General features: G+C 34.8%; 2 protein-coding genes across 2 annotated transcripts in view; both read right to left on the bottom strand.

Moving 5' to 3' along the window:
• Positions 1-8,360, bottom strand: part of LOC115229939 (glycerophosphodiester phosphodiesterase domain-containing protein 5-like) — a 20,361-nt gene extending 12,001 nt beyond the window's left edge. The window contains exons 1-2 of the mRNA XM_029800196.2: positions 8,221-8,360; positions 1,424-1,506 (exon numbers count right to left, since the gene is read on the bottom strand). Coding sequence (XP_029656056.2) covers positions 1,424-1,506; positions 8,221-8,337 — 200 coding nt within the window. The 5' untranslated portion in view covers positions 8,338-8,360. The remainder of the gene's footprint in view (positions 1-1,423; positions 1,507-8,220) is intronic.
• LOC118761478 (glycerophosphodiester phosphodiesterase domain-containing protein 5-like) overlaps positions 8,361-15,340 on the bottom strand; it is a 19,803-nt gene continuing 12,823 nt past the window's right edge. The window contains exons 3-4 of the mRNA XM_036499409.1: positions 12,870-13,028; positions 8,361-8,366 (exon numbers count right to left, since the gene is read on the bottom strand). Coding sequence (XP_036355302.1) covers positions 8,361-8,366; positions 12,870-13,028 — 165 coding nt within the window. The remainder of the gene's footprint in view (positions 8,367-12,869; positions 13,029-15,340) is intronic.

Here is a 15,340-nt window from a genome sequence, read left to right on the forward strand (position 1 = left end):
TATCCACTCCTGATATCCTGCTACAGCTATGTCAAAAGAAACAATATAAATATTTTGGGTTTGGTTATTAATGTGAATATATTAAGGAAATGGTTATATATCCTTTATGTTTGAAGTCTATGTGGTCACCTGACAAGAATGGTTTCTTTTGAATGATGTAATGTTTTCATTAATCAATTAAAGGAGTCGCTTGTAACAGCCATAATGATTTGACACCTGTACATCTTTGTTACTCATTTAATATAAGCTTATCTGTACAGATTATTTATAGAGTGCAGAGCTTCAGAGCCAGCACTCAAAGTTATGATATTTTGTATACAATTATGTAAACTATGTGATTGAAGACAGAAAAATAGGTAATGAGTGTATATGCATATTTCAAGTGTTCTTGTTCTTTCATCAGTACCACATCCAACCATCAACAAGTACACTGCTTAAATACCCACTAAATTTAGCCGTGTAACACTACTGGATAGACCAATTTACATATTAAACATATTCCTGGCAAACAGTGTGTAAATATCAATGGCTAGCAAGGACATTGTATTTCATTTTGCAGCCATAATAGTCTACCAAGTATATTAAAGGTTCACAAGTCAATACTATCTTGCTTTTTGTTTCAACAGTGTGACGTTCTCATTTTTAATCTTATCTCTATTGATTTTCTATAGATTTCAGAGCCACCACTGAAAGTTACAATGCTTTGTATACAAATACATTTACAAAAACAATGCAACCAAAGACAGAAAAATAGGTAATGGCTGTATATGCATGTTTCAATTCATTTGTATACAGTTGATGGGTTGGATGTGGTGGTAGTGGAAGAGCAATAACTCTTGAAATAGGATCACCAAACTCTATCAAGAGAGTAACTGTAATGTGTCCATAGGGATGGTATCTATGGTTCTGTAATCAACTATGATGCAAGCTCCCAATTCAAATTGATAATAATGGAACTGGATGGTGACAGAGAGTAATTTTCTGTCACTAATTCTCACCTGTTTTTAAAGGGAGTTTTCATTGCACATGTATTTGAAAGCAAAACTGCCAAATGATTTGTTTACAGGGAATTGACAAAAGACAACATTGACTCTGGCCCGACAAGTTTTCATACAAGTGCAGACATAGACACACACACACACACATAGACCTTGTACAGATTCCATGTATCAATTTAACTAAGAAATCATTGGTTAATCTAGGACTATAATAAAAGACACCCATATTGCCATGCAGGACTAAACCCAAAACCATATGGTTGAGAAGTGAACTTCTTGACCACATAGCTATTACTGCATCTTATTTAACCACAAATATTTCTAATAGAGAAAACTGAATCACCAGTTATCAGGAATGGGTTATAACTGAGAAATAACTTATAGAATTTATATTTCAAAATGTAGAAAGAAACAATGTAATTTACCTTATTCGTACATCTGACTCAAATCCATAGACACTTTGGTTCGCAGCTAATTGGAATGCAACTAAAGTATTCTCAGGTGCAACCTTGCAAGAAAATTTTTAAAATACAAAAGAACTGAATTTAAATTTGGTTAAATATAATCCAACAGTAACATATTGAGAGATTTCTAGCTAAAAAAATACTGTGTCTAATTTTAAAATATTGGTGAACTTTATTTATTACAATTTAATTACAAGGAAACAAGAAACAGAAAAAGAAATATAAGATGGTGGGAGAGGGAGTAATGGGCCACACCCCCCAGAATAAATGGCATGTTCAGCTACATCCCACAGATATGACCACAATGGTATTGCTGCAGAGAATGGCTAGTGACACTTGCTACAGCAGCCACTTCACCTTGTAGGGTTCATTCTCATACAGGCTACCATTATCTCAATTTTGCAGACAAAAACAGTAGTGCAGGATCTGAGAACAGCTGAGGTCTCAGCAGTGACCAACACAAACTGATAGCAGCCCATCAGACCCCTGTATTTATTGATTCGTCTTTCCTTTGCATTACAGACAATCTGTTGCTCCCCCACTCCATTTTCTGCTACTTTATTCCCATCCTACTTTTTCTTCTCCTGTTTTAAATTCAAGTGTTTTCTCTCATCTTCACTGATGAATATGGCCAAGAAATGCAGTACATTAAAATGGAATGTCAATCTTTTAAAAATATTATTATTATTACTATTATTATTTATTGTTAAGGCAGTGAGCTGGCAGAATTGTTGGCATTCCAAGGCTATAGTAGAAGGCACTTGCTCAAGGTGCCACACAGAGTGACTGATGTATACTTCTATCACATTTCAATCATTTTCCCATTTCTTCCTTCCTTTCCTTTATGTATTCTGTCCTTGTGATGTCCCCACTCATCTTATGTCCCTCTTGCTAATAAAAGAAATTAGTATTATTATTATTATTATCATTGTTATTATTTACATAGGCTCAAAACTGGAAGTTTTGGAGAAGTACTCTATTCTATGAACCCTCAAAAAGATGGAAGGCAAAGTTCACTTCAGCTTTGAACTCAGGAGAAAATACCACAAAGCATTTATTCCAATATTTTGACGATTCTACCAAAACCACAACAACAATAATAATTATATTCATTCCAACTCATTGCTTTGTTTCTCAGTTATATTTGTATTTGATAGAATAAAAGATGCACAGACATATTAGATGCATCCCAATTTCAGCAGTGCATGTTCAGGAAAAAGCAAGTATCAGGGACAAAATTAGCATATGGAAGGTTCAACTCCACATATAGGAGCAGGGGTGATTTTTTGAGACATCTTTTTGGAACACAATGCATCTTATATTCCATCAAATATGGTACTTCTATTGACATGTATGATTTCAGACACATTCAAAGTTATCTCCCTTACTCACTCAACTAATAATATTTTACTTTAGTCATGTGATCTGTAACGGAAAAAATCATGAAAATAATAGATTTATTACATATATTCAGTCAACACCTCTTTATAATTACATTATAATTACTTTATAATTACATTTGGGTTAAACTATATATTATTATCATTATAAAGGCGGCAATCTGGCAGAATTGTTACCATGCCAAACAAAATACTTAGCAGCATTCCTTCTGGCTGTACATTCAGAGTTCAAATTCAGTTAAGGTCAACTGTATCTTTCATCCTTTTTGGGTCAATGAAAGAAGTACCAGTTGAGCATTGAGGTTGATGTAATGGACTGTCCCCACTCGCACAAAATTACAGGTCCGGTGCCTAGTAAAAAGGATTATTATTGTGGATGTTGCTCTTATTACTTCACTGTTTTCAATTTCCTGTTTACTCATAAAGTCTAGAAAGAAGGACAATACCCATGACCTTTGCAGCACCTTCAAGACCAGTGAGTTTCATGAAGCTAATTTTCTGTTTCTATTGTCTTCAAGGACAATGTCTGATTGTTTGTATCTCTATTTCTATGAGTATTGATGGAACATGTTACAGAGAATTGTGTAGTGATATTAATTGGTCACTGGTTCTCAGACATGCTTAATTAATAAAATATCAATGATTTTGATTTTCATTTCGTTGAGGAATTATACTGAGAAACCTAATTATCTAAGTTTACACATTTAGATTTGGCCAATAATAAACATCAACTTTTACTGTATTGTAACCACAAGGCTTACATTTAAAGTTTCCACAGGTTTTAAAGACTGTATGCCTTGTGACCCTGGCTCAGTTTTGAGTTGTTAACATGTAACTTAGTTTCCTTGATAAGCACTTTTCACCACCACCACCACTACCATCATCACCATCATCATTTAATGTCAGTTTCCCATGCTGGCATGTGTTGGATGGCCTGACAGAATTGGCAAGGTTAGGGGCAACACCAGGTCCTATACCTTGCTTTTGGCTTTGTTTCTACAACTGGATGCCCTTCCTAATGCCAAACACTTTACAGAGTGCACTGGATACTTTTTATGTGGCACCAGCACCAGTGTTTTTTACATGATACCATTACTACTGTTTTTTCACATGGAAGCATCACCACAGTTTTTTACATGGCACCATCACCTGTGCTTTTTATGTAGCACCAGTAAATTTTTACATGGCACTGTGGTTTTAGGATATCAATTCTGTTATGGAGAATGGGTCTTCTAACCTACATGTGAGTTTCTTGTTCTAATGTTCTGAAAAATTGCCCATATATGGGCTTGTCAATCAGTACTTTCTTCATAAAAATTTGAATTGCTTTCTTCACTTGCAGTTTAATGAGGTTAATAGTAGTGTCACTACAGTAGGTGAGATGTCTCCTTTACAAAAGTTGAATTTGTAATGTCCTGGCTAATGTGGAAAAGGAACTGTTATTTCATTTCTAGATAACCACACTTCTTAGTGGATCTTTAACAACTAAAAAATATTTGCCTAGCTAGGATTGGCACAGGCTACTGACTGGTTTCTTCATATTGTTATGACATGCTCGTGTTAATCAGAAAAAAACGTTTACTGCTCTTTGTAAACTAAATAGCTTGAGTTGTATTGTGTCAGATGTTGTTTGTAAGGCTGTAAAGTAATTATCATCAGTGTTGTGGTCATCACCATCATTGTTTTAATGTCCACATTTCAAAGCTAGCACGCTCAGATGCCCTTCCTGTTGCGAACCAGCACCTGTCTCCATGCAAGATATTACCCCTTGGTTAGATATGGTTTTTTCTTTCACAAAAGACAACAAATGAATCACATCCTTTGTATGTTGGTGATGCTTGTTGACAGCTATCATGTGATGTCAAGACAAACACATACACACACGATCAGATGCATGAATGCATGCATATATATATATATATATATATATATATATATATAGTCCAACCCATGCCAGCATGGAAAATGGATGTTAATCGATGATGATGATGATACACATGTTACTCTTTTACTTGTTTCAGTTATTTGACTGTGGCCATGCTGGAGCACTGCCTTTAGTTGAGCAAATCAACCCCAAAACTTATTCTTTGTAAGCCTAGCACTTATTCTATCAGTATCTTTTGCTGAACTGCTAAGTTACAGGGATGTAAACACATCAGCATCGATTGTCAAGTGATGTTGGAGGGACAAACACACACACACACACATATATATATACACACATTGTGAGACATGTTTTCTTAGTTTGAAATTTTCTTTTACAGTTTGCAGTCACTCTAATTTATTATAATGAATCTCTTATTTCACTTTAATATAATTATTATTATTAATAGTAAAACTGTGAACTCTGAAAACTATTACATACCACACAATAAATCAGACACTTAACAATTGTACAAGTGAAAAAGGTAAGGAGGAAGTAGCTGCAGACTATTCCAGAGTATTTTAGAGAAGGAATGGTTCAGCATCAGCATCATCATCATCAGCAGCAATTAATATCCACTCTCCATGCTGGCATCGGTTAGATGGTTTGACTGGAACTGATGAGCCAGAGAGCTACACCAGGTTCTAGTCTGATTTGACATGGTTTATACAGCTGGATGTCCTTCCAATGCCAATTTGACAATTCAAATTCTTTTTTAACAGTTCATATGAAGAACAACTAAGTATTTTGGTTGAATATGAAAGCATCATGGTCAGTCATCAAAGCAACATGAAATTTTCAGCTAAATTTCCAACAAATAAGATATCAAATTCAGGCCTTAGCATAAAATTACTAAATATGTTAAGCAGGAGAATACATGCCCACCATGTTCAGTACTCTGAAATAAACTGATTTAGTGTCCAAATGTAGTATCATATTTGTAATCATCAATGAAACAACAGCAAAGGAAACAACAGCTAGTTTAGTCAGCAGCCCTTTAGCACTTAACCAGGCCATATCCAGTCAAAATATTCTACAAGTTTAATGTTCAAACTGATCAGATCTCGCATCTTCCAGAATGTCATATTGAACACGAACAATCACATCATCAAAATCTCAAGCCTAGAAAATAATGCAGTATTAATTCAAAACGATGTGAATAAATACACATTACATCTGATTGAGTAATCTAAACTCTAAAAGGTTAAAATGGCAATGAAACACGAGCCACATCTGCAGTTACTGAGAATGACTCAATCAACCTTCTTGTAAAGAAAGACAAACCATAAGAAAACACACAATTCACTATCATGGTGGTTGTTTAACCCCAGGTCGGTTGTGACTGATTAGACCTATAACCAAAAGCATTCAAGACAGGACAATCCTGTCCTTTCAAGGGTATCTAAGAGTACATTATCCAATGTAACCTTTGGCTGCTATTTCTAGCAGGTCAAGTGACCTCATAATTCATTTAGCATTTAAACCGGCCATATCCATATTATGTTCAAACTGACCAGATGTATCCTCTGACACCAACCTGACAATATCATTCTAAAAATTAACAGTTACCTCATCAAAATCTCAAAGCTGCAAGATAATGCATGATTAATTCAAAACAAAGTGAACAAATAAGCATTATTTTTGACAGAATAATATGAATGCTAAAGGATTAGTTTGTTGCTTACAGGTTCATTAGACCAGAGTTTCTTTCAGTTTCTATGGGGTTTAAGAGTACAACACTCCTCCACTATAGAGAACTGCAGCCCATTTCAGGATTAAAACCACTTCCTCTGGGATTACTTTTCAGCTGAATGAAATGGGGCATGTGAAATGAAATGCCTTGTTCAAACACACTATGCACAAGATCAAGAATTGAACCAATGCCTTTATCAAAAGGCCACACACCAACATAATTGCAAAGCGGTCACATTGAATGACTAACTATTCATTAGTTTTACAAGTTGGGCTTATGTCTTTTAATGGGCAAAAGCTGCACCAGACTGACACCTTTGACTTCCTTAACAATGTAAAAGCTACAATAACCTCCAGCGTACACTATTTATAATGAAAAATGCTGTTCGCTGCTAAAGTACACTCACACACAAATTCAGTAAAATTAGATTCTACTCAAATTACATTCCATATAGCAACCCACCCAACTCCATCAATTTACAAGCTGAATATTGATCGAAAGACAATAAATGGATGTGTACTAACGATGTGTCTACTAACACCAAATATTCATTACTTTCTAAAACAAATAAAAGGAAATCTATTTTAACAAAAAACAGAAAAACAACAAGATACACTGAACAATGGTGAAAATACTATTAATAGATTTGTAGCAGAAGATATTCTGATATTTTTAGACTTGATTATTTAAAGTTCCTGGTTCTACAAGACATGTCTGAGACATTTGAGAACCAAACTTGATACTTTGCAATATTCAATATAAGTGTAGACATCACTGTGTGGTTAAAAAGTTTCCTTCCCATCTGCATGGTTTCAGGTTCAGTCCCACTGTGTAACATCTTGGTGTCTTCTACTTTAACCCTGTCAATATACATATGCTTCAGAGAAAAGCATTAGTCAAGTAGAGAGTGTAATGAGAGATTACATAAATGACAAGAGAACCAGAAATTACGTTATGAACTTCATTATCTTACAGCTGTTTCTGGTACAATATGCAAGGAACTCATAGTTGAGTGTTTGAGTATCACTTTATAATAGAAACAGTGGTAACCTAATGAAGTTCATTACATCATTTCTTGTTCCTTATCATTTATATTTGTTTGTTTGTTTGTTTGTGTGTGTGTGAGAAAGAGGGAGAGAGAGTATGTATACATTTATGTCGCCTTGTCTTGACAACACATGATAGTTGTGTCACTGTCATACAAAGTAGTATCATTCATTACCAATATTCTGCATAAACCTGTCCACTGATGGGGTAATAGTGATTTGCATGGAAACAGGTAAGGGTTGGTGACAGGAAGGGCATCCAGCAATAGAAAAATCGGTCTCATTAAGCTCCATCTGACTCATGTAAGTATTGCAAAGTGGTCATTAACTCTTTCGTTACCAACCCGGCCAAAACCAGCTCTGGCTCTTGTTTTCATAAGTTTTGCATTAAAATATACCACCAAACCTTAGTCGCAATTTATGTTCCTAACACTAGTTTAATGATAACTAAGTTATTTTACTAAATTCTTTGTTATATTTAAAATAATTGAAAGAAACACAGAGCATCTCAAAATAAATACAATAACGAAAGGGTTAAAACTATGATGATGATATTGATTTTCCATTTCTTTCCATTTGAATGTTATAAGAGATAAAATCTTCCATTTTTATCTTTCTGTAGTTAATGAACCAAGAACATACTACTAAAAATAATCATTATTTTAGAGCTTTAAAATAAATAAGCGAATACATACCCCTGACGCACCTCGGTGGGCAAATAATCTTGGTTTGGAAGGCAAACTATCTGCTGGTCGAACACATGGAGATTCAATAAACAGTGGAATGACATACAGGCCAACTAGAATTGCCATGTATGCTACTAAAGTTAACAGTTTTAAACCTATATGGGAAAGAAAACAAAAAAAAGCAATATTATATTATTTGGTTCCATTCAATAGTGAACAAAATTACAAGGAACAACGGTAAGCTTCTGTGTGAAGGTAAATGTGCATGAATGCAAGCATGCATGCATTCATATATACATACATAGATATGTATGTACATACATACATATGTACATATACACACACATACATACATCAGTACCGGTGACATGTGACAGCAACAGCACTGGTAACACATAAGAGGCACCCATGCCACAGACACATAAAAGGCGCCCAGTACAGAGTGGATGGTGTTAGGAAGGGCATCCTGCCATAGAGACCAAGCTGAAATAGACTGGAGCTTGATACAGCTCTCTGGCATACTAGTACCTGTCAAACTGTCTTACTCATGCCAGCATTGAAAATGGACACTAAATGATGCTGGAGATGATGGTGATGATATATATATATATATATAGGAACAAGCAAAACATGTTTGGTCATGGGGAAATAGTCCATTGTTTGGAAACTAGTGACAGTTGGCAAGAGGAAGAGCACCCAGCCAAAGAAAATTTACCTTAATAGACTCCAACCAACCAATGCAAGCATGGAAAACAGGACGTGATGATGATGATGGTGGTGGTGGTGGTGATGCGTATGATGATGATGATGATGATGATGATATATTTGAAAACACTGAATAAGGGTGATTTTTCTGATAATTTGATGAGTAGATGTTTGCAAAGTGTCATTTTGTAAAATTCTCATCATTAAAGGAGAAAATAACTGGTTTACAGAGAAATTGAGGCAAACATAAAAATAGTTGTCTAGTCTAATTTTGGGGTGCTGTGGAAGAGGTAAACCTATGAAGATATTGGATCTTCAAATGTGGGGTCTCATGGAGGTAATGACAAGCAATTGTGACCTCTGGTGATTTGCTGTGCTTGAGAAGACTAATCAAGTGAAATCATAGTTGTGGGTATTGTTGGTGACACATAAAAGGCACTAACTAAACTCTTGGAGTGGTTGACATTAGGAAGAGCATCCAGCCATGGAAACCAAGCCAAAATCAAACTGGAGCCTGGTACAGCTCTCCAGCTTATCAGATCCAGTCAAACTGTCTAACCCATGCCATCAGGGAGGAAAGTGTACACTAAATGATGATGATGAGTATGTATGTGTATATATATAAACTAAGTCAGATTAAAATGTAGGAAGCAAGATATGGTCACCTGGCCTGTCTCAGGCCATTACAACCTGCTCTGCTCACATTATGTTGTGGCAAGAGTCACAACAGCCCCTGCGAGAATAGACTTGATTGAATCACTATAAACAGTAGCGGTCTGAGTGAAAGACAGAGAAGAGGCATTAATTGCAGGAAGTCATAAGGTTTCGTTTTGGTAGTTTGTCAGAATATCATTTGTTGATTCATGAACAGTTCAAGGAGAGTTTGTTGGAATGTTATGTTGTTACCCTGCTTCGTTATATGTTTATTGTTACTACATGGTTATAGTGTAAACAAGTATCGTCATAATTAGTGGTGATACTACAATAATTGGTGACGAGTAACTACATTACAATATTATTATCAAGGAAAGAAAGCATAAAACCAAGATGAAAATGATGATGACGATGAGGAGTGTGTGTGTGTGTGTATCTGCAAGTCTGTGTTTTTATTAACTCAATAAAATCATTACCCTATACTTGGCTATTGTTATAATTGTGTAAGAGGAGTAGAAATGGTGGCAGATTACATGCAATGCAGTGTTTAGTTGAAACCTTCCCATTCTGAAATCAAATTATATTTTATTCGTTTCTTTTTTTCCTTTTTATTTCAGTATAAATTTTGTTTACAGTTATACATGTATTCACAATTTTATGAAAAAAAAAAATTAAAAAAGGGACATCAGAATTGAACTATGAAATCCAGAAATCCAGATGGGATCAATAGTTTACTTAGGATCACATTCATGGAGATCGGCAAAGGATCCAACAACAACAAAAAAATCTGATCTCTAAACAACTCCCCAAGTTACAGATACTCTTCTGATTGTTACAGAAGACATACTGAACAAAATAACTGGTTCATGAGATAGAAACTTGTAACCAATGATGCTATTGTTCACAAGTTGCAATATAAAATATACGAATCCTGCTTTTAACTGTTATCTAAATGCTGATCAATCACACACAAAAGAAAAGAAACTCATAATCCTATTTTTTATAGTCTAAGTAAAGGTAAATCTATTTGTCAATATATATAAATATCTATTTTCTTGTTTATCTTCTGAATATATTTAGTTTTTGTATCTCTCTCTCTCTCTCTCTCTCTCTCTCTCTCTCTCTCTCTCTCTCTCTCTCTCTCTACGTGTGTGTGTGTGTATGTACATATTTATATATATCAAGCCTTATCTACATCACTAATCCTTTATTCATGGTCACTGGGACTGTTGGCAAGAAGTAAGGAAGTCACTCTCAAAAACAAAATCTGTAGAAAACATGTAAAAAAAATCTGAAATCTACTGAAGACTCCCAAGAACCAGGTGGTGGTGGTAGCAGGATTAAACTGGTCAAAGGATTAAGCCAACCACCTAAGGATTCAGAACACAAACAACCAGAACAAATTCCACAATGCATCACATCTGATGGTCTAACGATCCTGTCAACCCCCTACGATGCACTCAGAGTTTATCTTATTAACCCTTCCAAAAGGATGGAAGAGAAAGTTGACCTCAGTGAGATTCGAACTTAGGAATATAGATAGGTGAATCAAATGCCATTTATGCTACACTAACAAGGTATGAACACCAGAAAATTAGGAAAATGAAAAGTGTCATTGTATTTGAGATAGAATTTAATAAGTCTGTTTTCTTTAACGACAACATTTTCAGAAATAAATTTGTATATGTCTGACAAAGATTTTTGAAATGACAAAATATACTTACAGAATTGGTCTAAGCTGTACCACTGTCTTATCAGAATACAAGAGAGAATAGTAAAGATCACAACCAGACCAATATGAATAAAAGGACCGACTATCTGGAAAAATAATCAAAGAAAATAACTCAACTAAAAAATAATAACCGTAATAGTAAATTCATCATCATTGTTTTAACATCTACTTTTCCATGCTTGCATGGGTTAGATGCAATTTGTTAAGGCAAGCTTTCTAGTGCTAGATGTCCTTCATATTGCCAATTTCGATCCGTTTCTAAGTAAGGTAGTATTTCTCCATGACTACACATATTTCCACAGAAGATTGGAAAAGAATGATATTGCTTGTATGATGGTGCCACTTGTTTCCAACTATCACATGATGCCAAGGACAAAATGTTGTCCACACACACACATGCGCATACACACAGATGCACACTCAGTGGGATTCTTTCAGTTTCTCTCTGCCAAATCCATTCACAAGGTCATTGTAGGAGATACTTGCCCAAGGTGTCACACAGTGGGGCTAAATCTGAAACCATGTGGTCAGGAAACAAACTTCATATTATGCAGCTACATCTGTGCCTACAGCCACAACTGATACTCCATATGATATCTATGTCAAAAAAGTATCCACTATACTGCTTTGTAAAGACTTTCCTTTCATAATTGTGACAATTTGATCTTAGAATTGATTCTATAGACTATATTTCCATTGTTTTTTTTCACTTTGCTAATATTATCTATCAGCTACAATTCCTGACAGAAGTATCACCTTTTTTGTGGAACATAGTGACAATAGGAACAATGAAAATTTCAACTCAGAATGCACAAATCCAGAACTGATACTGCAAGGCATTTAGTTCAATACTCTAACACTTAAACTAATCAATCACTCAAAAGTTGACTTCACTGGGATTTGAACTGGAATATATACCATGAGGCATTCTATCTAACACTGAAACAATTTTGCCAATTTGCTGCCTGTACAAACAGAAGTATGACTTCTACTGTTGGGTTTAGAGCTCTATGTACTTTAACATCATCCAGTTTGCTTCCAGTATAATGGTTAAACTGCTACAATACTGAGTAGTATAACTAGTAATGATATACAGAGCAATAGTAGGAGAAATTATGATAAACACAGACATATTATCTTTTTTCAATTACTAATTCCACTCAGTAGAATGTAGCCATACTGGGCAACTACCTTAAAGTATTTTAGTTGAGTGAATCAACTCCAGTATATTCTTTATTTTCTTTTTTAAGTGTGATACTTATTGTATCAGTGTTTTATGCCAAAGTGTTAAGTTACAGATACACATAAACACACCAACACTGAATGTCAGGTGGTAGTGGTGGACAAACAGACACACACACGCATGCATGCATGATGGGTTTCTTTCAGGTTCCATCTACTAAATTCACTCACAAGGCTTTGGTCAACCCAAGGCTATAAGAATGTAATTCTGAAAGAGACTAATAATAGTCACAAGAAAATAACATTGCTTAATGTTTTCTATTACACATTTTCTAATCATTGACAAAATTTGGAGGAAAATGTTTCAAATATAACAGAGACTTACTTGAAATGATAGTTTCAGCATTGCCCACACAGATGGCCAGAAAGTATTCAAGGCAATTGTGTAGCCAATGCAACTCAAAAAATTGATGATTATCATCACTACATGGAATGGATGTATATGTACTTCATGTCCCATAGAAATACGATATATTGATAGACCCTGTTAATGATAGCATAAAATGGATGGAAGCATTGAAATAATCTTAAGTTACAGCATGAGGTAAAAATGGATTAAAGGGGAATTATAATCATAAAGTTTATAAAATGGAGGAATTAAAAAATAATTTATTCGTGCATAATTCCAAATGACAACTTAATGAGATCTGTTTGGTATTAGGGTCCTTAATTTGCTGCCACACAGAGTAGCTGAACCTGAACCATATAGTTAGGAAGTGAACTTCTTAAGTACACAGACATGTCCATATATAATATATATATATATATATACTTTATTTAAATAAAGCATATACTCTACCTCTGGTATTTGAGTACTCTTTTTTCCGCCTTATTTCACATTATGTGCTTGCTCCAGTGTAATATATATATATATATATATATATATATATATATATATATATATATATATATATATGTATATGTATACACATACACACAATCTCCATGCAAACACACACCTATATATATATATATATATATATATATATATATATATATATATATATACACACACACACACACACACACACACCAATATTACAAGCACTTTAGAATTCAGTGTGAATCAGGAAAAAACTGATGCATCATGACATTTCTTCTCATACATAGACTTTACACTGTTAAATATTTTAGATGATGTCAATATCAATGCAGATCTTCCTGTTGACATACAATGAATCAATATATTGTTATAAATATTTCTTTTACCTCCAATTATCATCATCATCATCATCATCGTATAACGTCCGTTTTCCATGCTGGCATGGGTTTGACAGTTTGATTGAGGTCTGGAAATCCAATGGCTGCACCAGGCTCCAATCTAATGTAGCAATGTTTCTATAGGTGGATGCCCTTCCAAATGCCAACCACTCCAAGAGTGTAGTGGGTGCTTTCTACATGCCACTAGTACAGGAGCCAGTTAGGCAGGCCTGGTATCAATCCTGTTTGGATAGTGCTTTTTACGTACTGCCAGCATGGGAGCCAGTCAGGGGGCACTGGCATCAGCCATGTTCAGATGGTACTTTCTACAAGCCACCAGCATGGGAGTAGGTCAGGGGACACTAGCATCGACCACATTCAGATTGTACTTTTTATGTGCTACTGGCATGGGAGACAGTCAGGGTGCACTGGCATCTACCATGTGTGGATGATGAATTTTGCATGCCACTGAAATGGGAGCCAGTCAGGGGCCACTGGCCACAGCTACGATTTTCATTTTACTTGACTCAACAGGTTTTCTCAAGCATATCATATCACCTGACGCATCAAGCGTACTTTTCAAATGGGCCAGACATGCAACACTGGCACTGGCCATGGCTGCAATCTCACTTTATATATATATATATATATGTATGTATATCTATCTATCTATCTATCTATCTATCTATCTATATGTACACACACACACACACACTTGTATATCTGTTACAAACCAAAGAGGGAACCTATACATGGTCACTCAACTTGCTAGATGTAGCATAGCCATCATATATCATTTACCAAAAAATACATATGTGGTTTGTACCCAACCAATGGACCTCTTTGTCACTTCTGTTTCAAATTTCTGCTTCAAATATCTAACCTCAAAATAAATGTTATAAATACCCTTTTTATACTCTTCAAATGTCTGAATCATCATTAAAAACAAATAGGTAATAATGTTAAGAAGCAACTAAAGAGAGTACCATCTTTTTTCGCTGTTTGATATTTTAAAACACTACAGTAAGATCATGGCTTTATACCCCCCCCCCCCCCGAATAATGACGTGTCATTGCAAGTGAAAGATATAAAACATGATCAACCAGCTTATTGTTTCATCAATATTTCATTTGTTTAAAAGTATCAATGTATTTTATATTATTGCGAGATGATAGTCACTTCTAACCAAACCAGTTCTTCTGGATGAATTAACATTGTATATTGTATATTATATATACTGTCTTTTGTAATAACATCATGTTTTATGGGAAAGATAACATCCTTCTGACACTTTGAAGCAGCAGCTGATTATATAGTCTATATCTTGTTGCTATGCAATGTTGGCACAATAAATATTTGATAACATATATCTATTTGAAAGCATTGTTTACAGAGGCAAGTTTTGTCACATTCTGCTGTCATAACATACAAAGACAGCAATACATTTACTTCATATTAGCCTCTAAGAGGAAAGTAATGTTGCTGAAAATTATGAGAACTTCAACTTGTAACAAAGACAATTTAATAATCTTCAAGGCCTAGGTTTAGGTAAAGATACTGAATTTAAAAAATGCTATGACTGTAACCACTGTATAA

Source organism: Octopus sinensis, unplaced genomic scaffold (genome assembly GCF_006345805.1).
Source record: "Octopus sinensis unplaced genomic scaffold, ASM634580v1 Contig13915, whole genome shotgun sequence".
NCBI lineage: Eukaryota > Metazoa > Mollusca > Cephalopoda > Octopoda > Octopodidae > Octopus > Octopus sinensis.